This window comes from Ailuropoda melanoleuca, chromosome 6 (genome assembly GCF_002007445.2).
Source record: "Ailuropoda melanoleuca isolate Jingjing chromosome 6, ASM200744v2, whole genome shotgun sequence".
In the NCBI taxonomy this organism is placed as follows: Eukaryota; Metazoa; Chordata; class Mammalia; order Carnivora; family Ursidae; genus Ailuropoda; species Ailuropoda melanoleuca.
This window is the reverse complement of record NC_048223.1, coordinates 18,597,224-18,622,141: the sequence shown is the minus strand read 5'-3', so window position 1 is coordinate 18,622,141 and position 24,918 is coordinate 18,597,224. Positions and strand designations below refer to the sequence as shown.

At 46.2% G+C, this 24,918-nt stretch overlaps 1 protein-coding gene across 1 annotated transcript in view; it reads left to right on the top strand.

Moving 5' to 3' along the window:
* Window positions 1–24,918, top strand: part of RFTN1 (raftlin, lipid raft linker 1) — a 189,454-nt gene that overhangs the window by 150,666 nt on the left and 13,870 nt on the right. Inside the window, exon 7 of the mRNA XM_034662021.1 lies at window positions 633–748. Coding sequence (XP_034517912.1) covers window positions 633–748 — 116 coding nt within the window. The remainder of the gene's footprint in view (window positions 1–632; window positions 749–24,918) is intronic.

Sequence of the window (24,918 nt, the reverse complement as noted above, 5' to 3'; positions counted from 1 at the left end):
TGAATTGAATGGAACTCAAAACCTGGTACACTGACTAGAACAATGCCCGAGGAAACATTTTCAGCGGTAAATCATTTGGGAAAATTCCCGTTTCCCGCAAATTCTACCTCTTGACAAGAGCTAGCTGAAGAGTTGTCTGTACAGCTGCCTGCATCATGAGAACGTCCAAGAAGCTACGTGTCTAGAATGCATCTGACAAGCTCAGATCTGGTGTGTGAGATCTGTCCGCCCTTAAAAAAAAGATCTCTTCTACCTAAATATAGTTTTCTTCTAAAAACTGTCTCCAAGTGACTGTGTTTTACCCTGAATAAGTTCTCCCCGGTGCATCCTGACGTTGGAGCGTGAAAAAGAAGGTAAACGCGTGAAATCAAATGGTGATTGCTAACAATGAAATTTGGGCTCATAAAATCAAGGATATTATTCAAAACTGCGAGGTAAATTAGTCTCATTCATTCTGACGGGGCTAGACTCTATGGCTGTGTGTGCCTTCTTTAATTAACATGCTGAAAAGATGTTCTGATTGGGATTATTAATGAATGCAGTGAAAATTTTTGCTGCTTGTAAGGTTTCTGCCACAGACGGTTTACACAACTCCCCCCCCCCCCGCCGCCCTTTTTTTTTTTTTTCCACAGATTCCTTCCACAGCCTGACAGATGGAGTATTCATCTTTGAAGCTGTTTCCGCAGAAGATAGCAAAACCATGCAGGGCTACGATGCTATTGTTGTCGAACAATGGACAGTCCTGGAAGTAAGTGTGGGATTGGCAGTGGAACTTCTTTTGTTGGGACAGTGATTGTTTTATCTGCTTGCTGGGTCTGACTGTGTCTGCTGCGGCTTTCCCCTGAAAGGGCAGTTTGACCTGGGTAGACCCTCCAAGGCCCCATTCATCCTTTCGTGCCTGCCGTTTGGGGGAACGGGCCCCCCCTTTCCCCTTCTGTAGGAGAATCACCGTGTGTGTTCTGGATCATTGGGTGGAAGGACAGTCTGCTTTCGTTCATTTGCCTATAACTGAAAACCCTAAGTGGCATAAACGAGGCCAGCACACAGTTTGTGTCTACCATAATAAGAGCGACATTATTATTGGAGTTAGACCCTATGGTTCCCTCTGCCAAGTATCCTTAGGAGAAATTTGGGCACACACGCTCACTTAACCTTTGCAATAAGCCTAGGAGGCAAGTACATGATGGCCTCCGTTTTACAGATGAAGAAACTGAGGCGCAGAGGGGTTAGGTCCCTGGCCCAATGTTACATAATAAATGCTGAAGGATGCCTTTGAGAAATGTTGACCCGTGAAGCCACCAAACTGCTGTGGGCAGAGGAATTCCTCCAGCCACATTCCCCTGGGACGTTGGAAGAGCCGATTTATTTCTGAGATTCACTGGTATATACTTTGAGTGTATTTCTCCAACTATAGAGGGATGGTCTCTTATTCACCCAGCATCTTGGATGTAAAGGGGGAAGCCCTTTGAGCATACAGGACTGATTTCTGAACTGATTTCTTGAGTAGGCCCTGGAAGAACAGGGTTGGCATCGCACTGAGGAGCCTTGCCAAACTGGGCTCTCTGTGCCAAAGTAAGACAGATGTGGCTGCGGCTGTTTGTGGGGATTATGGGGGCATCAGGACCCACCAGCCAGGGAGTGCTGCCATGCCTTTGTGCCCTCTAGAACTGCCACCTGATGGCAGGCGATTCCCTCACCTGGTTGCTGGATAGCAGCAGGTGCCCCAAGGGCACCGTTACCAGTTCTTGAAGCCCGCAGCAGTTCTGAGCAGGCGCGAGAGGGGCGGCGAAGCTGTTGGGGGTGTGCTTGCGTCTGAGCTGTGAGGTGCAGTCACTGCTTGCAAGCATGAAAACCATAGAGGACAAAGGAAAACTGAATTAGAAGCAGGAATTCCAAAAACACAGCATCCAAGACCCATGAGGTTAGGGGCCACGGGTCCTTAAGGAAAGTAAGGAATCAGGTGATGACCTGGTTTGCTATCAGGCTCCGTCACTTCCTCCTGCCTGACTTTGGTCTCAGTGGGCCTCCACGCTCTTAGCTGGAAATGGGATGCAAAGGAAGTGAGGCTCCATCTAACATGGAGAGTCCAACAAGGGCAGGTCATGTCCCTCTTGGGACCCTAAGCTCCCTGAATTTAAGATGGGGCCATGCCATTCATCCAGCCCACTGCATGTGGTCAGATGAAATATGACATCATAGGGGTCACAATTGCGGATCTTAAGGACCCCGTTGAAACAGCCCACATGCTTCAACACTCCGTAACTGTGTTTGCTCTGTAACACTTGGCTGTAACAGCAAGCCACACATGGCTGCACCGAAAACAGGTGCGTGTATGCAAGTGATTGGCAGGCCACGGGAGGGGTGTAACATCACTTGCCGTCTGCACATTCAAATGGCTGTTAAGGGAGGGCATTATGGTTTCCTCGAAAAAGGTGACTGGATGGCAATGATCCAGAACTTCACCATGTGGTCCCAGGACCAGCAGCATTGGCCTCACCTGGGAAGTTGCTATAAATGCAGATTCTTGGACCCCACCCTGGACAGACTGAATTGGAAACTCTGGGGATGGGGCCCAGCAATCCCTTGCCACCAGCCCTGCAGGGGATTCTGATCCACAGCTTCAAAAACCAACGTCTAAAAGAACGGTGCGATGCTGCTCTCTCCAGCTGTGTGCAGTTGTGTGCTGTTGGACGAAAGTGGGATGGGAAAAGCACCCCAATGACTTGTCTCCCTTCAGCCCTGGAAACGGTGCCCTTGATGGGTAACCAGAGTGAGTGCATCCTACCTCGCGTGTTTATGGGAGGAAGATAAGGTTACAGACTAAAATAAGAACACAATTGTCTTTAATTCAAAGAGGTCAATTTCATGGGTTAAGAGCCTCGATCAGGAAAGATTAACATTTATTCAGAAAGTTTTCCTGGCTATGAGGATTGGTTTCCATTAGGCTTATTTGTTAATTTTATTTCTTTCTCGGATGTTTGAACTTTTTTTTCTCATGCCCTTATTTTTGTGCATTAACCTAGTTGGTGATACTAGTTTTGGGTCATGCCGTCATTGTCCCTTGTCCCCTTCTCCCCCAAACCCCCACCAAGACACATCCACACTCTTCAGGAATGCTGTGGCTTTTCTCCGGGGATCCTTGGAAATGACATAGGGTTTTAAGACCCATGATGGACCCAGTGCTGTGCACCGGCCTGCAAGGCCAGTTCTTGCCTCTCTTCCCAGCTCCATATTCAGTGACAGATTCAGTCAGATTGGTAGCTTGGAGTTGGCCACAGTGGAAGTACTGCACCATGAAAATTGGCAAACCCCAGAAATCAGGGGTTGTTTTTTTTTCCCCCTCGGAGAGCCAGTTGTAAGCAGTTAGCAGCACATCACTGGATAGGCCTTTATTCCATCACATGTCAACATGATAGGCAGGTGTGGCTGGCCTCCAGTTAGGCAGAAACACATTTTCTTAATTTTCCTGATGGTGACAAGCGGATTAATGGTTTTGATGTAGGTGTTCGCCCGTTTTCCCTGCACAAGTCTTCAGACTCGCTCTTTTCTCTGGTGCCTTCGGAGCATTCCCAGATTTCCCAGTGGAAACAGCGTCTTGTCCATGTCAGCAGCATCAGCCTCTGATTGCCACCTCTTGAGGGCTAAAGGAGGGGCGATCTCTCCTGGACAGGCTGTACCCCTGGGTATATGGGTTTCTCTTCCTCTTGGCAGCTAGGATGGGCAGACTTAGGGTTAGCTTATGGGTCACCTCCTCCAGGAAGCCTTTCAGACTCCTTCAGAGTTTAAGACTCTCCCTCTGTGTTTCCATAATTGTCTGTGCATAAGCCTGTCACCTACTATCATGAAGACTGTGATTTCTTTATTCAGGTTCCTTCCTTCACTTTGAGTTTCTTGGCCAGGGGTGGTTCATCTTTGTTCTCTAAGGCTTCCAGTAAATACTTCCTGAATTGGGTGGAAGCCTTTTGGTTCAGCAGGAGGTACACATGCATTTCTCAGAATCGAGCTGGAATCCATTGAGAACCTTTAAACACATAGATATCCAGGTTCTCCCCACCAAGTTTCCTTTTCAAGCCCACTTTGAGAATCCCTGCCTTAGCAAAACCGCCTGCATACCAGTGTGTCCCAGCACGGCCCAGCAGTGCCAGCCCGGGGCAGCTTTGCCCATGGCTCAGCTCTTTGAAGAGGCTGTCGGGCACCCCCTGGCCCCCCCACAGACGACCCCTCGTCCGCATGCCCCTCCAGGTGTGTGTGTATCTGTCCAGCAACCCCACCTTCCACCCTTGAGACCCAACTGCTTCCTCTCTTCTCCACCCTTTTGGCCTCTGTGAAAGGTCTTTCCTGTTCCAGCCCTGGGCAGGTTCCTCTTGGCTCACAGCTGACCCTGCCTTTTTGGCAACCTCGGTCCCCCCAGGCCAGCCCATAAAGTCCTGGGCTCTGGCCACAAAATATTTCTGACCAGACTTTTCTCTTTTCTCACAGTCCCAACTGTGCTTTTCGGCCTCTTTACTCTCGCGTATATTTGTAGCCTCAGCCGCTGTACGGATCGGCCATTCTCGTTCAGCCACAGCTTCCTGGCTTCCCTGTGCACACATGCGCACGTGCGCTTGCACGAGAAAGCCCACCCAGCTCTTCGCAGCCCTGCAGACCCTGCAGTATGTTGGAAAGAGAACGTAGATTTTAGAGTCTGGCCTGGGAACGCATCCTGGCTCTCTCTTTGCCAGCCGAGTGACTGCGTGTATGAAAAGTCAATCACCCCCTCTTTGTTTTTTCCGTCATTCCGTTGTTAAGTGGGGACACTGCTAACCTCTCAAAGTTGAGAATTTAAAAAAATAATATATTAAAAAGTTGTGAGTGTACTACTTGGCATATAGTAAGTAAACAGCACTTTCTTTGGTCACCTGGTGTCATCAACTAGAAAGATCCTCTCCCTGGTGCCTTGATCTCGTTCTAAAAGCACAGCAGAGGTGGGGCTAGAGGAAGTGTGGAGCCAAACACGTTGTTTTTCTCAGTTGGAAACCTGTGGCCTAAATTAAAGGCAGTTGTGAGTAGTATAAAAGTGCATCCATAGAACATTTGTAATGGGTATTTTGTTTACCTTCCTTGAGCTTACAATCTAGAGTGTGAGCCAAAAGGGTCCTTCTTTGAAAGGAAAAGGGAAACCACGTAGATGAGTAGGTAAGAGTAAGAGCTGGAAGGACAGGCAGGGACCCTCTTCTTCATTCTGAGGCTGCGTTCCCTCGGCCTGACAGCCCGTTACGGCTATGGACACCGTCAGGTGCCCCCGGAGACCGTCTTCACCCCCCCCCCCGCCCGCCACTGCCGGAATGCCTCTAGTTCATCAGTGCCTCTTGTGAAGTTTGCTGCCAGACCTGACCACAAGAAAACAGGAAAAGCACTTTTAGTTGATGCAGTTGGTATGGTGGTTGGAGAGTTCATTGAAAAAGTCAATTAAAAAGAACCCAAGAAAATCATATTCATATTTCGCACATTTTTTAAGTGTAAAATATATAACTGCGCATACATTTGCCAATCTTTTAGAGTTTGAGGTCTGCTGATTGGAATTCTACTTCATCTTTCTTGGGTAAACCACACCTAGAGTGTTGCTATCACCAGTGTCCTGGGTCAGTTTTTTAAAAGTCTAGGAAAGCAATCACATTGCAGAATCCTTGTTTTCATGATTTTTTTCTTACTCTTTTCCAGCCCCCACCTCTTCTAATTCAGCCACAGTTCTTAATTTTAAGCAGCTGCACTTTGTCAAGTCTCTTCAAAGTATTCTACTTAGTTTTCTTAGAAACAACAACTTTCACCTCACCCTCAGTTAAAATAAGTCAAATGAAGACACGTAATTATGATAATGGATTTCACTGACCTACACAGGTCTGGGGACATGTGGGACTCAGCCTGATGTGCTCAGTTGCTGGGACCAGGGGGATGTGAGCAGCTTGCCACCTGTGAGCACTTGGTCCCCCGACAGCTAGACCTGGGCTTCTGCTTGTCCAGCAGGAGGATGGAGAGGCTCTGGGGGCAGCCATGACAGATTGCGTCATGCAAGGTGGCACGGAGTCAGCTCTCCCCGTCCTCTCCCCGTGTGCTCAGTCTGTTGTTGAACTGACTCCCAGTTCTTCTCATCCCATTAATTTCTGCCCATTTTTCCAGCCTGTGGAGACATTTCTGATCATGGCTATATCATCCTGCACTTTTGGAGATCATCTCAGCGTTGGCTTCTCTGCAGGTTTCATATGTAGGATGGCTTCTTTCCAGGCCAATGTCAAACACACTAGATGGAGGACACGGTCCTTTGGCATGTTGACGGCATCTGTCCTCTAGTCTCTAACACGACGCCAAACCCCTTTGCAGAGGCTTCACATGGCCCTGTTGTTCACCTAACATGTCACCATTACCCCTGAAAGAATCACGGGAAACTCGGTGAGATGCATTTCTGTAACTGACATCCACTCTGGGGCACGCCTCCACCCCACCTGTCCCCAAACCCTGTCCCACAACTTACAGGTCCCACTTGTTCTCCAGAAACTTCTATATTCTGTAGGCTGCTGGGGATCCACCTTTTGTTTCTAGGGGCTCCCAGCTATCTCTTGAACAATCCACACAGGACTTGCCAGGGAGTAACATCAATTTCCATGGTATCTAGAGTCCACCACCTTCTGCTGTGACAAGGGAGCCAACATTTATTCTTATTAAACCATCTGGCATTCTTTTCATTGCCACAGTTTCTCTAGGATAATTATTTTGGTTCTGAGATCATAGCCTTGAGTGCCAAAGACTGCAGTTCTCTGTCTTTTTCCTGTGATTCAGAAGATTTTCCCGTGAGTGATTACTGCCATGAATGACCAGGACTGCAGACACAACCCTCCTCACTCCCCCCACCCCCACCCCTGCCCACCGCCAGGCCATCACACCACCCTTTTTCCAACCCAGAGCAAATCACAGCACAGAGGATGCCAATGACATGCTCAGGGCAACCTTGAGTCTGTTCTAGCAGCTCTGGGTGCTTTTACTTTGCTCCGATTCCTTGTGTCCCACCTCCGTGTTGATGGTGACACATCAGTGCACTAACTGTTATGACTGAGCATCTTTCCTTAAAATGTCATGCACCTGCACTTGATGAATTTTAAATTTATCGTTTAAAAATTTGAAGTTTGCAGGGCACCTGGGTGGCTGTGTTGGTTAAACATCTGCCTTTGGCTCAAGTCATGATCCCGGGGTCCTGGGATGGAGTCCCACGTTGGGCTCCCTCCTCAGTGGGGAGTCTGCTTCTCCCTCTCCTTCTGCTCATGCTCTCTCTCACTCTCTCTCTCTCAAATAAATAAAATCTTTTTAAAAAAATGCGAGGTTTGCTTTGGAGAGCAGGTTACTAACCTCTTTAAAAACGTGGAGTGCACACTCCTACCCATGACTCAGCAAGCCCGTGCCTCACATCCACCTCTTCTGGAGAAACACGCACCTTTGTTCACAAGGAGCCACGCACAAGGACATGATCTCAGCATGATTAGAGTAATAGACAAAAGGAAACAATGTGCATGTCCATCAGTAGGGGAATGATTGAATAAAGGATGATACATCCTTATTATGGATGTAGTCATTCCATATAAACAGACAGGGAAGGGACTCCAAGAAATGTTAAGTGAAAAGACAAGTTCCAGAACGAGGCTGTGATGGTTAATTTTAGGCGTCATCCTGGCTGGGCTGTGGTGCCTAGTTGCTTGATCAAGCACCAGTTTGAGGTTGCAGTGGAGGGAGTTTTTAGATATGATTAACATTCAAAAAGCGGGCTTCCTTAGAGTAAAGCGGATTGTTAATCCTTTGTCATGGGGGTGGGCCCCATCCAACCAGGTTAGGGCCTGCCCCACAGACTTCGGACTTGGTAGCCCCCACGATCACTTGGTAGCCCCCACGATCGCAGGAGCCAGTTCCTCAAAAAAACAAAACAAAAACCCTCAGTCCCTCCCTCCCCCTGCTCTAATATGTGTACAGGTCTCCCCTACTATCCGAAACTAGAGCACTCCTACGAAAACTTTCATAAGCCTAATGTAAAGCAAAGAAGCAATTACCATTCATTTATATGGGAAAATTTTTGAGCATTCCCAGACCCACAAAATAACCTCTTCTTAGGCTCTTCTGACCTTAGGACACAGGTGCTCACAGACACAGGTCAAGCTCTGGCGGCTTGATGCAGAAGGGCTGTGTGGCTGCTGGGGAAGGAGCTTGGCCCTGCTCAGTGCGCGCGGCCCTGTACCAGCTCGCTGCCGAACGGCCACTGAACGCTCGTTCCGCCTTTTGCCTTTTTTCACAAAAGCAGAAATCCTCATCAGATTTTTTTTTTCAGTTAGCAAAAACAGGTACTCATGTAGGCCTTCTGTAAAATCGCAGTGGTGAAAGGCAAACTTTTGAAAAGCGGTGGGGGGAGGGCACCTGTATGGGTGTCTCTCTCTGTCTGTCTCTGTCTCTCATACATCCTACTGGTTCTCTTTCTCAGGACAACCCTGATTAATACAGATACAAACAGTGTGAAGCCCTTCGTGGGGGAAACGCTTCACAGAACCACACGATCTATTTGCTGTGGGTATATGGAAATGCAGGAAGAAACCTTGGAAGGGCACCCGTCAACCCCATAACAGTGGTTCTGTGGGACTTGGAATGGAAGAGTGGGAGGCAGCTTTATCTGTTAACGTTTTCACTTTTCTATAGAGAAGTATTCATTTTACTCGGGTAATTAAAAATTACATTCTAAAAGATAACTGGTTATGTCTCACCACATCCTTTCTTCTCTTCGGCTTTAGATATTTGTTTTCTCCTTGTAGATAAGGAAGTAAAATGAGGGTTGAATAATTCCACTTTCTCTTATCTTCAACACTTTGTACAACTTCTTGCTTCGGACAGAGTTTTAAAATGTGTGTGTGTCTATATGTATGCAGTCACGTGCACCCAGTCTCATTCTGGGCTTAACCTTCATCCTTAATTGGGTTTGCCTCACTTTTGTCACCATCCCTGAAGGGTCAGGTACCTCCCTTCTGTCCTTGTAAATCCACACTCATCAGTCTGCACGGGCTCACTGATTTCTTTAGTTACCTGCAACTTTTACCCTCGAGTGACGCTGCTACCTGGGGTTAGCTTCCCTTCAGGTGTTTCTTGCCACGGGGCCACATTGAACTTTCTCTGAGCTTCTGTCATCCCTTTTCTTCTTGTCCCTGGAAAGGGTCTCTGGTGCCCCTTGGCTATCAGGAACTTGATGGAGGACAGCTTAGTTTGTATGGTCTGTGTTCCCCCACATAAGTCACTCCTCTTCCCAAAATGATGGAGATCGTGTTTAAAAACAATGATCCCTTAAGGCCATTATCAGTTCATGGAGTCTGGACTTCTGATCTAAGTCTTGGGCTGTCTGCTGGGTTAGTGGAGCTCTGGATGGCTCTCTGTCCCTCTTTCTTCTTTTTCAGCCAGAATTTTCCCTCTGCCTCCTTCTAGGCAGCAGTAGCTTGACTTGGGGGTCATGAAATGCCATGTGGATTGTGGCAGTGGCAGCAAGAGATACATGATGGAGTTTGGGATGAAAACCAGCCCTCCAGCTTCCCCATGGGATGGCTGGCACTTGGTGGAAGATTATGTAGGAGTAAAAAAAAGCATCTGACTGACTCAAGTCATGATCTCAGGGTCCCGAGATCAAGCCCTGCATCGGACTCCCTGCTCAATGGGGAGTCTGCTTCTCCCTCTGCCTCTGCTGCTCCCCCTGCTTGTGCTCTCTCGTTCATGCGCTCGCTCTCTCTCAAATTAATAAAATCTTTTTTAAAAAATTGAGGTGAAGAATTTCATGTATATAAAATAGAGAACTCTCAGGGAATTGGGAAACCCCAGAGGGTCAGAGAGAAGGATCTGCTCTTTGCCGCCCTGGAACAAGAAAGCAGAGAGGTGTTTGCTGAGGCCCCTCCCCTCAAGGAGCACCCAGGTGGACAGAAGACTTCCTGCAGAGTAGCAAGGCACTCAGTGCTGGATGGTACACTGCTGGACACTTCCCTGGGAAAGTAGAGACTGACCAAGGTCTGCTGGACACAGTGGGCTCCATCAGAGTGTGGATGAGCCAGGGGCGTTGGGAGAGGGGCTTTCTGCTAGTGGGAAGTGGCAAGAACAGAGGCAGACCAGAACGGAAAGCACATCTGTTCATTTTTTTTTTCCTCAAATTAGAACATTAGTGGCTAAGGTCAGTGTTTTTCTAGATCATTGGATCCCTTTGTATCATTGCACTTTCACTTCCAGCAGCCAATGCCTATGTGCCTTTGCTGACACCTGCGCCCGGGCTGCTGGAGTCTGGTTTGTGCTCAGGCAAGGTGACCCGAGGGTGCCAGGGTGATTAGATGCCCCTGGGGTAGTCCTTGTCTGTGACTGAGGAGGGGGGCATATAGGAAAGCCCAGCTCCCTTGCTTCAGGTTGGACACCTCTGAGTATAGCTTACCCCCCTGAGCTTCCCATGGGGTGAGGCTAGGCTATGGTTCAGGGGATGTTGCATAAACCTGTGTCCTTGCTTGGCTTCAGCCTTTTGTCCGCCTCCCCCCACCCCCTCACTGCCTTATAATAAGCTACTTGCATGTAAATCCTCCTCTTGGGGTCTGTTTCTGGGGAAACTGGCCTAAGATAGAATATGTCTTTTAAAAAAAATTCCATGTGATAGTGTGAATTATGTTGCAAATTGAGATAAAAAAAAATTATTGTGGGTTTTATAATAATTTTAAACAAAACTCTTAACAGTCCCGAAGTATATATATTAAAAAAGTGAATCTTCTTCCCACTTCTGGCAATTCCATTCCCTAGTTGCCCTCGGGGAGCTCCTCCTGGAGACAAACAGAGGTGGGAGACACACACAGACATACGTTAGGTAGGCTGAATGGTGCCCTCCAAAGGTACCAGCTTCTAAGCCCTGGAACCTGTAAACGTTACCTAATTTGGAAAGAGGATTTTTGCAGATGTGATTTAAGTTAAGGATCTTGAGATGGAGTGATTATCCTGGGTTATGTAGATAGGTCCTAAACACAATCACACATAGCGTTCTAAGAGGGAGGCAAAGGGAGATTTTACGCACATGGAGAAGACATGAAGGCAGAGTAGAGAGAGATTTGGAAATGTCGGCCTTGAAGACTGGAGAGATGTGTCTACAAGCCAAGGAACATGGGCAGCCACCAGAAGCTGAAAGAAGCCAGAGATGGGGTTTTCTCTAGAGCCTCCCAAGGGAGCCTGGCCCTGTGATACCTTGATTCCGGCATAGTTGTACTGACTTTGGACTTCTGGTCTCCAGAACTGTGAAAGAATGAATTTCTATTGATGTAAGCCACCACGTTTGTGGTTGCTGTTACAGCAACCCTGGGAAACCGGTACAATGTGCATGGATGTACTAGCAAGGGAGCCCTGGGGCGTGTACTTGACAACATGTCTGCTTGAGAAGAGAGCCTGCGGAGAGCTCTGTGGGCCACTCAAGAGCCTGGGGTTGCAGTGGTCTGAAGGGGGCCATGGTGGGGATCTCATCAGAGAGCTGTGAGTCCAGACAGTTGGCCCTGAAGTGGCATGTTGTTGGGAGAGATGGACTGGAATAGGGGGAAGGTAGACAGACACTTGGGAGAGAGGCCCCAAGGTCAGAGAACAAGAGTGGCGGTCATGGTATCAGTCAGGATGCTCCCCGTGTCAACAGAACGTCCAACTATAAATGTAGGGATTTTTCTTCTCATCTTGCTGAGTGGGAAGTCTGGGCAAAGTGGGGATGGTGTCAGAGTCAGCTCTTTTGATGGCTTAAGGACATCACGGAGGACCCGGCTGCTGTCACCTTTCTGCATTCTGGTCCTCAGCTTGCCTTCCAGGTCTCTCTTTGGGATCCTAGGGCCCAAGGTGGCTGCAGCAGCTCCAAGCATCTCATGTGAACATACTGACAGCTGGGGAGAACAGGGCATTTCCTGCTATGTGCCCTTTTTTTATTAGCAAGTAAAACTGTTCCCAGAAACTCTGAAGCAGGGTTTGCTTGGGTCCCCTTGGGCAGGGCTTGGGTCACAGACCAACATCATTGTCAAGGAAATGGTTAGCTTGAGCTAGAGAGGGTGTCACCTGGGAAGGTGACTGGGGCTAACAAGTGGTTATTTTGGCAGCCAACAGTGTTTGCCACTGAATGGGACTGGAAAGGCAGGGGATACTCCTAGAAGTATTTTAAAGAAAACTGGACTTAGTGACAGCTTGGCCAGCAGGAGGGTGAAAAGAAAGAATTCGATGTTTTTCTTCCATAAAATCGATGGTCTTGTTCTCTCAGATACCCACATTTCACTTCCTGCATAAAATTTAGTTATGCAAGTTAAGTTAGACCTTTTAAAACATTTATTCCACAAATAAATATTGAGTTCCTACTGTGTGTCAGGTGCTGTGAAAACATGATGAATGGAGGGAATTTGGGCAGGAAGGATTGATGTCTTTCACTAGAGAATAGGAATACAGTCATTAAAAATGAATTCCCACTCCCTGGCCTTTGCACGCCCATAAATAATTTCTCTTCGTGTCAACACGTCCTGAGGATGGTGAAAGGCGCTAAGTCACCAGGACCCTTGTGGAGCTGATGAGAGGGGAGAGGCACGTGTATGTACATTCTGGTGATGACCACAGGGCAGGGTGAATTTAGAGCTTTGGTGCAGAGGAAGGGATGGTGAAAGAAGTCAGCACATTTCTAGAATCTTGTAACAAATGCATTTAAAAACAACAACAACAACAACAACAAAAACCCAGTATGCTTTAAAACCTTCATCATGTGCCAGAGAATGACAAGAAGGAGGCACCCTTCAATGTGATTAGATAGGCTTGCTCTCTAGATTTCCCCAGTGTCTGACATTAGAAGGATGGAAGATAGTTCTGTGGAAGTGTTAAACACATGCACACACAATTATTCTTACTGTTTCTTTGGGTCGGAATCCAGGTGGGCTCAACTGCTTCCTCTACGGAGGGTCTCACAAGGCTGAAACCGGGTGTTGGAAGGTCTGTGTTCCTTATGGGGGGCTCTGGGGCAAGAATCTACTCCTAAGCTCATTTAGGTTGTTGGGCAAATTCAGTTCCTTGCGGTTGTAGGACTAAGGTCTTTGTTTCCTTGCTGGCTGCCTTTGCAGGAACTTGTCTTTGCTCCTAGGGACTGCCGCATTCCTTCTCATGCTTTCTGTGTGGCCCTCTGTAAGAACTTTGTAGGTGCATGGACAGTCTGCAAGCTGCAGGTGAGGAAGGCGAGATGGTTCTCCAGGAAGAATTTAGCGTATTAACTCAGTGAGTATGGAGGGTTGGAGGGTTTTCTTGTAGGTAATTGATCCTTCATTGCCACTTTTTGGAATTTGTCCTTTTTGAAATTCACTTGGCCAGGAATTTTAATAAAACTAAATAAAAAAGAAGGGCTTAGGGATGGAGCATGACTGGTTGAGAGGCTATACTCAGCAAAGGTGTGGTTTAATTGGATGGAGGTCTTTGCTCCTGGGCCCTGTGGTGCCATCTTGTGCATTGGCCTCTTTTGCAGCTTTTTCAATGGCTTGGGTAGAGACTTAGGAGGTGGTGGGCCTGTGGAGAAAGACCCAAAGCTGGGAAGCCACAGAGTATACCAGGTGGCCATGAGGATCCAAAGAACAGGGATGCTCTTGGGCTCTACAAAAGCATTCCAGTTGGGCATGGGAGGAAGAGGATGAAGGGCACATTCAACAGTGGGGTGTGGGGAAGATTCTGGACAATGTACTCATGCCAATATCAACAAGAACTGCTTTTTCTGAATCTATTTTTACACGTTGAGTTTCTAATTTAGATTACAGTTGGTATTTGTGGAAAGTGCCCCCTACTTTAAGAAAAAGGAGAAGAAAAAAAAAAAACAAGAAACCTTGAAAATTACTTACCTAATCCAGCATCTGGTTTGCGCAGGTTTCCCTGACTTCTTAATTCCCTTCTAATCTCATTATCTCTTAATTTATCAATGTTGGTTTAAAACCAGTCCAGTAAAATGTAATAGGGGTACATTTAGGTATCAAAAAAAAATCAGTTGCATTTAGGTTTAAAAAAATCAGTAATATAGAAGGGAGAATACCTGATTTGACAGCAGTTCTAATGAAAAAGAATTCTTAAAAAGATTTTATTTTTATTTGACAGAGAGAGAGCACAAGCAGGCAGAGAGGCAGGCAGAGGGAGAAGCAAGCTTCCCACTGAGTAGGGAGCCTGACTCAGGGCTCAATCCCAGGACCCTGGGATCATGACCTGACCCGAAGGCAGACGCTTAACCAACTGAGCCACACAGGTGCCCGTGGCCCATTGCTTTTAAGTTAGTGGCCTCTCTGAGGCAGAATTCTTAATATCCTCTTTAGCTGAGGTAGAAGGGGGTATCTCTTTGCTTACATCACTTGGAAAATTAGGTTAAGAAAGCTCAGGAGATAGTCTAATGAGGCCAAGAGTTCTGTTCTTTTTACAAAAGAGATGCATGGACAGTTCCTCAAAATGCTAATAGTTAATAGGTGGCATGTGACCCAGCAATTCCACTCCTAGACAGATATCCAAGAGAAATGAAAACATTTGGCTACACAAAAATCTATACACAGGTCTTCATAGCACCATTATTCATAATATCCAAAAGGTGGAGAAAATCCAGATTTCCAGCAAGTGATGAATAAATAAGCAAAATGTCATACACCCATACAATGGAATATTGTTTGGCAATAAAAAGGAACGAAGTACTGATACATGCTATGGTATGGATGAACGTTGGAACCATTATGCTAAAGTGAAAAAAGCCAAACACAAAAGGCCACATAACGTATGATTCCATTTACATGAACTGTCCAGATTGGGCAAATCCATGGAAACAAAGTAGATTGGTGGCTGCCCCGAGGTGAGGGGAAGGAGAGGGACTGCTAACAGGTACAAGAATTTTCAGGGAGTGATGAAAATGGTCCAGATTTAGACTGTGGTGATGGTTGCACCATCCTGTGAACATATTAAAAACCACTGAATTAAAGACTAAATGGGTGAATGTTTAAATTTTTCAGTTGTATCTCGATAAAGATGTTTTTAAAAAGTGGTGCCTGTAATTGAAGACAGTTTAGAAAATGCAAATAAGGAAAAGAAAGCAAAAACCCTACTGTCATCATGGCTGAGAAAACAGCCACATAACAATGTAACATCTTGGTATATTTTCTTCTAGTATATATTCTGTCTATATTTGTATATCTGGGATCATACTATTCATGCTGTTTCTACTTTATCAATTTAAATGGCTGTGAAGTATTTCAGTATATGAACAATCATATTTTAATTTACTTCATTAGTTTTCTGTTGTAGTTTTAGGGGGTTTCCAATTTCTTGTGCTTGTAAACCGTGAATATTCTTTTTTTTTTAAGAGAGGGAGAGAGAAGAGAAAAGGGAGAAGGGGAGAGAGACGGGGGTGGGGGGAGAGAGAAAATCCTAAGTAGGCTCCTCACCTAGCACAGAGCCTGACATGGGACTCGATCTCACAGCCCTGAGATCATCACCTGAGTTGAAATCAAGAGTCAGACACTTAACCGACTGAGCTACCCAGGTGCCCCAACCGTAAATATTCTTTAACTTTTATCATTATACTTCATATTAGTTTTTGATTTAAAGGTCCATACTTTTTTAAGCCAGCTAATTTTTATTTTAATCCCCCCGAAACAAAGTTTACTTTTGATTTGAAAGTTCTTGCTGGTGTTCGGAAGGGGGCATCGGGCAAGAAGGTAAAGGTCAAGGTTCATTACTAAGTACTGCCCTACTTCACACTTGCTTGGGCCACGAGATCCTATAAAGCCACCTTCCCATATGAAGACAAAATAACCTTGAAAGAAGCAGGTAGACTTGTCTCTATTAAATCGTGGTTGGCTGTTTGTTTTCTAGTCTGTATCAGTTTTGGGGGTGTAGCAAACCATTCCAATCTTGATAGCTTCAAATAGCTGTTTACTTAGCTCAGGATTTTTTGGGTCAGCTGAGCAGTTCTACTCTGGAGCAGCTTCGCTGATCTGTCCTGGGCTCTCTCATGCCTCAGCTGATGGCTGGGTGGTCCAGGGTGGTCTCGCTCACATGTCCGGTGGTTGGCTGGCTATTGGCTGGGGCAACAGGGTCTTGCATAGCTTAATGCCCAGGAGGTTAGCCGGGCTTCTTCACACGATGCCAGTCAGAGGGTCTCCCAGAGCCCCAGTGTGCTAGCTGATTTCCTGCCTTGGTTTGTGTCACATTTGTTAATATCCCATTGCACAGAGAAAGTCACAAAACCAAGCTCAGATTCAAGAGCTGGGGAAATAGACGCTGTCTCCCGGTAGACAGTCTGCAACACGCTGCAGTGGGACAGATGCAGGGAATGATGAATTGCTGTGTGGCCAGTATAAAAATTTACCAGATAATCTTTGCTAAAACATCCAGTGGCCTTAATGATTGGTGACCAGCATGTGACTCTGCGTGTTTAATTTTCATACAAGAGCATACTTCCAGCTTCCACATACAGAATACTCAGGAGAATGGTATCACGCCCTCCTGGCACATTAACTGACCTTTTTTTTTTTTTAAGATTTTATTTATTTATTTGACACAGAGACAGCCAGTGAGAGAGAGACAAGCAGGGGGAGTGGGAGAGGAAGAAGCAGGCTCCCAGCAGAGGAGCCTGATGTGGGGCTCGATCCCAGGACTCTGGGATCACGCCCTGAGCCGAAGGCAGACGCTTAACGACTGAGCCACCCAGGCACCCCTAACTGACATTTTTTAATGGTAAACTCATGTTTCATCAATGTTGAATGTGATTTACAGCAATTTTTATAAGACTTTGAGAATATAGGACAGCAACAGCAGAAGCTACCCCAAAAGTGCAGCGGCAGGTGCATTCATTCATTTACTCCACGACTATTTATTGAGCACTCACTCGTGCCAGACACTTCCCTAGATACTTGGGATTCATTGGCAAAGAGATAAAAAAATCCTTGCCTTTTTTAAAAAGATTTTATTTATTTGTCAGAGAGAGCACAAGCAGGGGGAGTGACAGGCAGAGGGAGAAGCAGGCTCCCCGCCGAGCAAGGAACCCGATGTGGGATTCGATTCCAGGACCCTGGGATAGGGACCCGAGCCGAAGGCAGATGCTCAACCAACTGAGCCACCCAGGTGCCCTAAAATCCTTGCCTTTGTGGAGATCGCGTTCCTGTGAAGGAAAGGGCAATAAATCAGTAAACAAATCTGTGCCAAGTAGTGATCAATAAGGTGAAATGATAGGGCAGAGGACAGTGGGTGATGGGGAGATTTTTTTTAGAAGACACCAAGTAGAGTTGGCCAGCCTCTCGGAGATCATTTTCATTTTTTCGACTTCGGTTTGCTCTTCATCAGCTCGTCCTTCGGTGAGCCACTGTGCTGTGCTGATGGGAACCCTGGAACAGCAGGCTCTGGTGGATTTACTCTAGGTTGTAGTGGAGCAGGGAGCCAGGGAGAATGGAAGGACCCATGGGATGGGGCTACTGGACAGTCAGGGATCTGACGTGTCCTGAAGGCTGGCTATTTTTCTTGGATGCTCAATTAGAAGTCCAGTTACTAGGAGCGGGGTCCTCAGAGGACGTGCTGTGGGATTCCTGCAACATAATTTAGCCTGAGGGAGAAGGGAGCACGGGGAGAGATGGCTGAGTTGGAATCATGGTAACCATAGCAACAAGATGCTGACAATTGGGTCACTGGGAAGAGAAAATTGACTGAAGAGAATATTGACCGAATGCCAAAGTGGGACTGTGGCACCTTGAATTCACCAGGTGGAGAAAGTCGGGGAGAGAAAGTCTGTTGTGTTGAGCATTGCACAGCATCGAGGTCTTACCCACCTTCTTTTCAGAGGGAACCCAAGGCCGATGTTGCCCAACACACTGAGACACCCAGCTTTGTGTAGCTCTGTTTGTTGCTAGTTTGTGCAGTGACCATGGACTAACCCTTTCCTTCCGTTTCCTCTTCTATTAAGATTTTGAACCAACCTTTGTTCAGGGCCATCTTTTGGGTTAGCATTTTATGATTATTGGTAAGGTGTCAGGACTCTATTGTAGAGGAAGGTGATAATTTTGATGTAGTCTTAAAATTTCTAGAGTTTTGGGGGCACCTGGGTGGCTCAGTCAGTTAAGTGTCTGACTCTTGACTTTGACTCCGGTCATGATCTCAGGGTTGTGAGACTGATCCCCGAGTCAGGCTCCATGCTGGGTGTGGAGCCTGCTTAAGATTCTCTCTCTCCCTCTACCCCTCCCCACCTCTAAAAAAATAAAGTAATTTTTAAAAAAGTTCTAGAGTTTTTGCTGACAAACTTTCTGGTCCCCCGCTCCAAAGTAAATACCTTTAATTATATCCTGTGGAAAAGCTCTTTTTAAATCCTCTCTTTTCCAAGTAGAAGATAAGGTGAAAAAATAAGAAAGGTTAGAAAATGATCCTCTATCCACGTCAAAGTGTCTAAAGAGGGAGTAATAAAGTGGCAATTCCTATTTACTCCCAGAAAGCCTAATTTCCTTGCTCATCTACGCAAGTGGGAGGGACTTGGCAAGTCCCTGAATAGAGAAAACGTTTCTTGTTTAATTGTTATCAAACAAAGCTGCTTCCAAGTCTGCTGGAGAGGACATGCTCGCCCCTGATGCATTCAGTATGTGTGTGAAATGTCAGCTTCTGGAGGACGTAAGCCCCATGCTGCGACAGTATGAGGTCCCGCTGAGCAGCCAACGGGGTGTAGCAGCTCTGAGATGCTTAACTGTTCGCACTCAGAACTGTGGCAGCGGCTGTCCCCACCCACAGCCAGGGTTTGCCCAGTCGTCACCCCCTGAACCTCAAAACGTCCAGCCTCCAGCATAATCCCCGAGTCCAGAATTGTAACGTGCCTCTTGGGGTTCTCGTCCTGCTCGGGCAGGTGCATGTCAGCAGGCAGCTCTGATAGTATGTGTGTCATGCCGTCACCTGCCACCCCACAGCCCCTTTCTGCCTTCCGCGGATGGCACTTCAGAGAAACCCACGTGTACCAGGACCAAATCACCGTGCTTGTCCTCGCATCAGGAGAGTGTTATCTTGCCCATGCAGGTTTGGTTTTCCTGCCAGCTTGGCGTGCGTGGTACTTTAGGAGAAGCCAGAGCAGCGTCTCGAGCGGGGCTGGTCTTCCCCAGGGGGCGTTTATCTCTCCCTCCCAGGGTATGCTGGTGGCAGTGCTGGGCCGCATGGTAGGTTATCACCAATTAGACTTCAGGGCTGCAGGTGTAATGCAAGGTCACAGAGTGGCTGGCATAGAGGAGGTGAGGGCTGGGTGTGCCAGCTTTGAGTGTGGTAAAAAATTTAAAAACATGAATTCCATTCAGTCGCAGCTATTATGCTTGATTTCTCTCAAGTTAGACCAGGTGACTTTCATGATGGTCTTCCTTCCAGATGTTTGGCTGGGCATCTGGCTCTTCTAGAGGAATAAGAATAGGGCAGTTAGCTCCTACTGTGGAATAAAACAATCAATGCTTAGCAAATTAAAATAACAACCCTTTGTTACTGCTAGTGAGCCCACAGACCAGCCAGGTGACTGCTGCTGTGGCCTAAGCTTGACTAATCCCTGCTGGCGCCCACAGATGTCTCGGCTGCAGCTCACGGGTGCAAGATGGCATCTCTCATACGCCCGCCGTCCTCCACCAGGCTAGCCTGGGCATATCCTCAGAGCGCCGGCAGGGCTTCACGAGAGCAAGTGGAAGCAGCAAGGCCCCTTGAGGCCCAGGTTCAGAATGCCCACAAGGTCACATCTACCATATTCTGTCGGTCAGAGAAAATCACTAGACTAGCCTGGATTCAAGGGGTGGAGAAACGGACTCTCCCTCTTTATGCAGAGTTATGTTGTAAAGAGGCCTGGGTACAGGGAACCAATAATTGAGGCCATTTTTGCAAACAGTGCGTCTCAAATAATAATAGCAACTATCATTATTATCTTGTTGGGCTCTCAAAGGGCTCCGGAATCGGTTACCTTTCTTGCATGGTGGAGAAAATCAGGCAAAGATGTGAATTAAGCAGCAGGGGTGGGTAAAGAGTCTTGGGATGGAAGGCTCTCTACACTGCCTGCATTTCATCTGCCCCCTTTTCTACATCTGAGAACTAAGCTTTTTTTTTTTTTTTTAACATATTCTCTTTGAACATTATGAAAGCCAAAGTTGTCTAAAATGAGACGGACTGCTTTCTTAGACTCTATTATGTTGGCCTAATTACATATCAGGAAAATGTTTTTCTGGGGCATTGTGTGTAAAACAAAGAGGAAAACAACATCTCCAGCCGGCCCCAGTGTCCTTGCCCCTCCCTCCGGCTGGCAGAGGCTGTGTCCCGCAGGAGGCCCAGGGGAGGATGGAAGATGAGGGCCTGGGAGGCAGGGCTGCTGCAGCCCCAGCTGGCCTCACAGGGATTTGCCCTTTCCCCAGAGAAAGCAGAGGGGCAAGTCATTCCTTCCTCTCTCCTTCCCTCCAGCACTGCTCATGGTGGCTTCCATCTCGTGGGGGGAACGGAGCTAGTCTCCCCACACGCCCCAGACCGGGATCTCCCGCCGCAGGAGGAGAGGCTTCCCAGGCGCCCAGCATAGAGCCAGGTTGACTGAGTGTGGAGTTTCATGAATGGAGTGGTATGAGTGTAGACCTGTCCTCTGCGATACTGAAGGACTCACTGAGTTTTCTGCAAGACTGGCCCAGTGTTAATAGTGTCCACTTACCACTGGATAAATAGAGATGAAACATTCCTTGGCATTTCCCTCCTGCCATGTCTTTGGGTCTCTACTTTCCATCACAGGAGGGCAGGACTCCTCCACCCGCCCTTGTGGCCAGAGTCCCCACTACGCCCAGGCACAGTACAGGCAAACCCACATTTCCTGACAGCACACTTACACCCTCTCTCATCTTCACTACCAACCACGTGCTCAACCTCTTGCCATCTGCCATTTCCCTCCTAAAATGTCATGGCCGTGGTCTCCCAAGACCTCCTGTCAACTGCAGAAATAGTCCTTTGGGCGTTGTGTTGCTTGCCCTCTTGTGACATTTGATGGTGTGAATCTTTCTCCTTAAACCCGTTTCCCACCCTGGATGCTTAAGCGCCAATTTCTCTCCACCAGTCTGTGTTTTCTTTATCTTCCACTCACCGCCCCACCTGGAGATCCTGTCCTCGGCCAACCTCAGGGCCCCTTGAGTTTGCTGCTACCAAGTGTTGGCTATCCCCTCCAGCTCTTCATTTTCATCCTGCCTTTCCCTGCCGTTTACAACTGTGTATTAGGTTCCTGTTGCTGCTGTGGGCTTAAAACAACAGGGATTTATTCTCTCACCGTTCTGGAGGTCAGAAGTTCAAAATGGGTTTTAAGGGATTGAAATGAAGGTGGTGGCAGAGCTGCCTTCTCTCTGGAGACTGTAGGAGGGAATCCGTTCCTTGGCTTTTCAACCTGTAGAGGTCGTCCTACTCAGGGCCAGTCACTTGGACCTCTGCTTCTGTCCTCATACCTCCTTCCCTGACTGACGGACCACCCTCCCCCAACCCCCCAGGGTCTGCTTCTCTCCTCGAAGGACTCTTTTGATTACATTGAGCCCACCTGGGTGATCTCTTCTCAAGATCCTTAACTTCATCACATCTGCCAAATCTTTTTTACCAAAGAAGATGACATAGGCCCAGGCTCGAGGGATTAGGACATAGACATATTTGGGGGAGCGGGTGGACATATTCTTTCCATCACAGGCTCCATCTCATCTAGCTGCCTCCTGGACCTTCCACTGTTCCTCGAACTCAGCATGACTAAAATGGATTCACTCCCTCTCAGTGTCCTCCTTGTCCTGCCCGCCTTGGTTCAACGTGTGATCAGCCAGTAGCCAGGCACCCAAGTCATCATGTGCATAAAACATAGTTTAATTTAGCAAGCCTAATATTGATGGACACTTGGGTATATTTTAATGTTTTGCTATTGCAAACAGTTCTCCAGTGAATAACTTTGTACATTTGTCACTAAATATATGTGTGTGTGTATATATGTGTATATATATATATATACATATAAATTCCCAGAAGTGAGATTATTGTGTCAAAGGGTAAATGTATTTGCGATTTTGAGAGATACTGTCGAATTGTTCTCTATGAGGTTGAATCAGTTTGCCATCCTGCCACAGGTGTATGAGAATGCTCACTTCCCCACAGCCTTGTCAACAAAGTAATTGCCAAACTTCTGGGCTTTTACTGATATGATAGGTAAAAATACATATCTCAGTAGTTTTAGATCACATTTCTCTTATTGTGGGATGTGGTGTTTTTTAGTGTGCTTAATGGCCATTTGAATTTCCTTTTTTGTGACTCTCTTCCTGTTTGTGTCCATTTTAAAACTTGGATTACTGGATTTTTTTTTTTTAAAGATTTTATTTTTTATTTATTCAACAGAGATAGAGACAGCCAGAGAGAGAGGGAACACAAGCAGGAGAGTGGGAGAGGAAGAAGCAGGCTCATAGCAGAAGAGCCTGATGTGGGGCTCGATCCCATAACGCCGGGATCACGCCCTGAGCCGAAGGCAGACGCCCAACCGCTGTGCCACCCAGGCGCCCCTGGATTTTTTTTTTAATCAGATTTTAGGAGCTCTTCCTTTTTTGTTTGTAATAGGAGTTACAAATGTTTTCCCATCTTGTCTCTTGTCTTTTGACTTTACATAGCTTGTCTTTTGTCTTGCAGAAGGGTTTTTATGTCACCAAATTTATTATTTTTACTTTATGGCTTCCAGACTCTTAAGTTAGTTAGAAAGGGCTTCCAGTTGGCTCATTAAAATTAAAATAATAAAGCTGTGTTCAATGTGGGGAGTTGGATACAGACATCTATTTCTTCTGAAAAATCCCAGTGAAATGATACAAAAGGAATGATCAATGGTAGGTAGGTAGGCATGTAGATAGATAGATGATAGAGTCAATTCTCACTATTCATGGATTCTGTATTTGCAAATCCTACTTGCTTAAATTTATTTGTAATCCGCAAATCAATTCTCTTGGTGCTTTCACTGTCACTTGGAGGCGTATGCAGAGTGGCAAAAAATTGGACTTGCCGACATTCATGTTCCCAGTTGAGGTGACACTCTGCCTTCTTGTTTCAGAAACAAATGTCACATTTTTCACATTTTTGTACCTTTCATTGGTGATCTTGCTGTTTAGAGGGGTCCCAAGCCTAATGCTGAAGAGCTGTCTGGTGTTCCTAGGCACAAGAAAGCTGCAGTGGGCCTTATAGACCAGACACACATTAGATAAGTTTTGTTCAGGCTTGAGTTCTAGTGCTGTTGGCCGTGAGTTCAAAGTTAATGAATCAGCAAGATATATTTTAAAAGGTGCCTTTAAACAGAAACACACATAAAACAAGGTTCTGTATTGATCAGGCGGTGAAGGTGTTATCATCAGAAGCTCAAAGAAACCTAACCCTGTATTTCCCCTAAAGCATTGGTTCAGAGTGTTCAGTAATTCTTGTGGCAGCATTCTAGAACAGAACTCCCATGAATAATGAAAACTGACTGTAGATAGATAGATAGATAGATAGATAGATAGATAGATAGATAGATAGATATAGATGATAGACAAATGGATAGATAGGTAAGATAGCCACAAAAACAAAAAGATTGGAAGAAGAGAAAGTAGAAAAGGAATGATTTCAACACATTTTTAGAAATGGAAAGTAGATAGAGGGATGCTAATTGGCTTAGCAAAGTGCAGGAAGCTGCCACCTGAATGTACAAGGAGCCATGTGAGAAAAGCTCTGGTTTTCAAAGCATAAATGACCACGGGATGGTGGGAAGTGAACTGCAAAGCTGACAACCGGGGCATTGGTTTAAAGTCCTTACATAGTATGGTAAGAATCCTAGCTCCCATCTCTGCAGCTTTTGGGTCTTAAAAATAGGGCTGCAGAAAATTTAAAAAGATAATAAAAAGGCTGAAAGAGAAAGGAAATCTTTCAGAAGGAAAATAAAAAGACAGAGTAAGGGGAGGAGTAGTAACATGAAAATATTAGTCCTCCATTTTGACTTATAGAAGATCCAGAAAGAAGAGAGAAAATGGAGAAAAGGAAGATTGTCAAGGGAAAATAAAAGAACACTTTTCAGAACTGAAGGACAAGAATCCCCAGATGGTGAGGCCATCGAGTGTATAGCCCTGTGAGTAAAAACGACCCACACCAAGGCATGTTGTGAAATTCTGAAACTTCATGGGGGAAAATATCCTAAAAGCTTACAAAGTGCAACAGGTTACAAACTATTAGCAATCAAAATAGATATCCCAATTGCAGTGCTGATCTCTAGAAGCCAGTGGAGCAGTACTTGAAAAATCTTAATGGAAAAGTAGATTTCTGCCCAGACTTCTGTACACTTTTATGAACACACAGATTCAAATGACTTCAGGGCATTTGTTTCCTAGGGAGCCACTGGAGGTTGCACTCCAGCAAAATGTGGAGGAAACCAAGACAGAGAAAACACCAGCCTTAGACAGCAGTGGGAAAAGAACCCAGGCATGGAAAGCAGCCAGATCAGGATAGGAGAAAGGGTGCAGAAAGCTCCAGAAGTGATGTTGCTAATGGAGAAAAAAACCAGAACTAATATATTTAGGCACATGGTACATTTATTGATGGTCATAGAATAGAGGTGTTGGAGCATATAGAATAAATTAGTGATGGGTTCACATACAACCAGACACGTGAAGAAAAAAAAATTGAGGACACGATTAACTCCAGGAAAAATAAAGGATCATGTGAAAAAGAAGGCATAGTCACAGTGCATTACTTGACCCAGCATTGAGCAACATTTGCAAAGTTGTAATAACACAAACACTAACTTTTGATTTGATTAGAATTACGCTATGACCATTTGGGGGCACTAAGAAAGAGGAAGTAAGAAATGTGTATGGGAATGTGAAGCCTTTATTT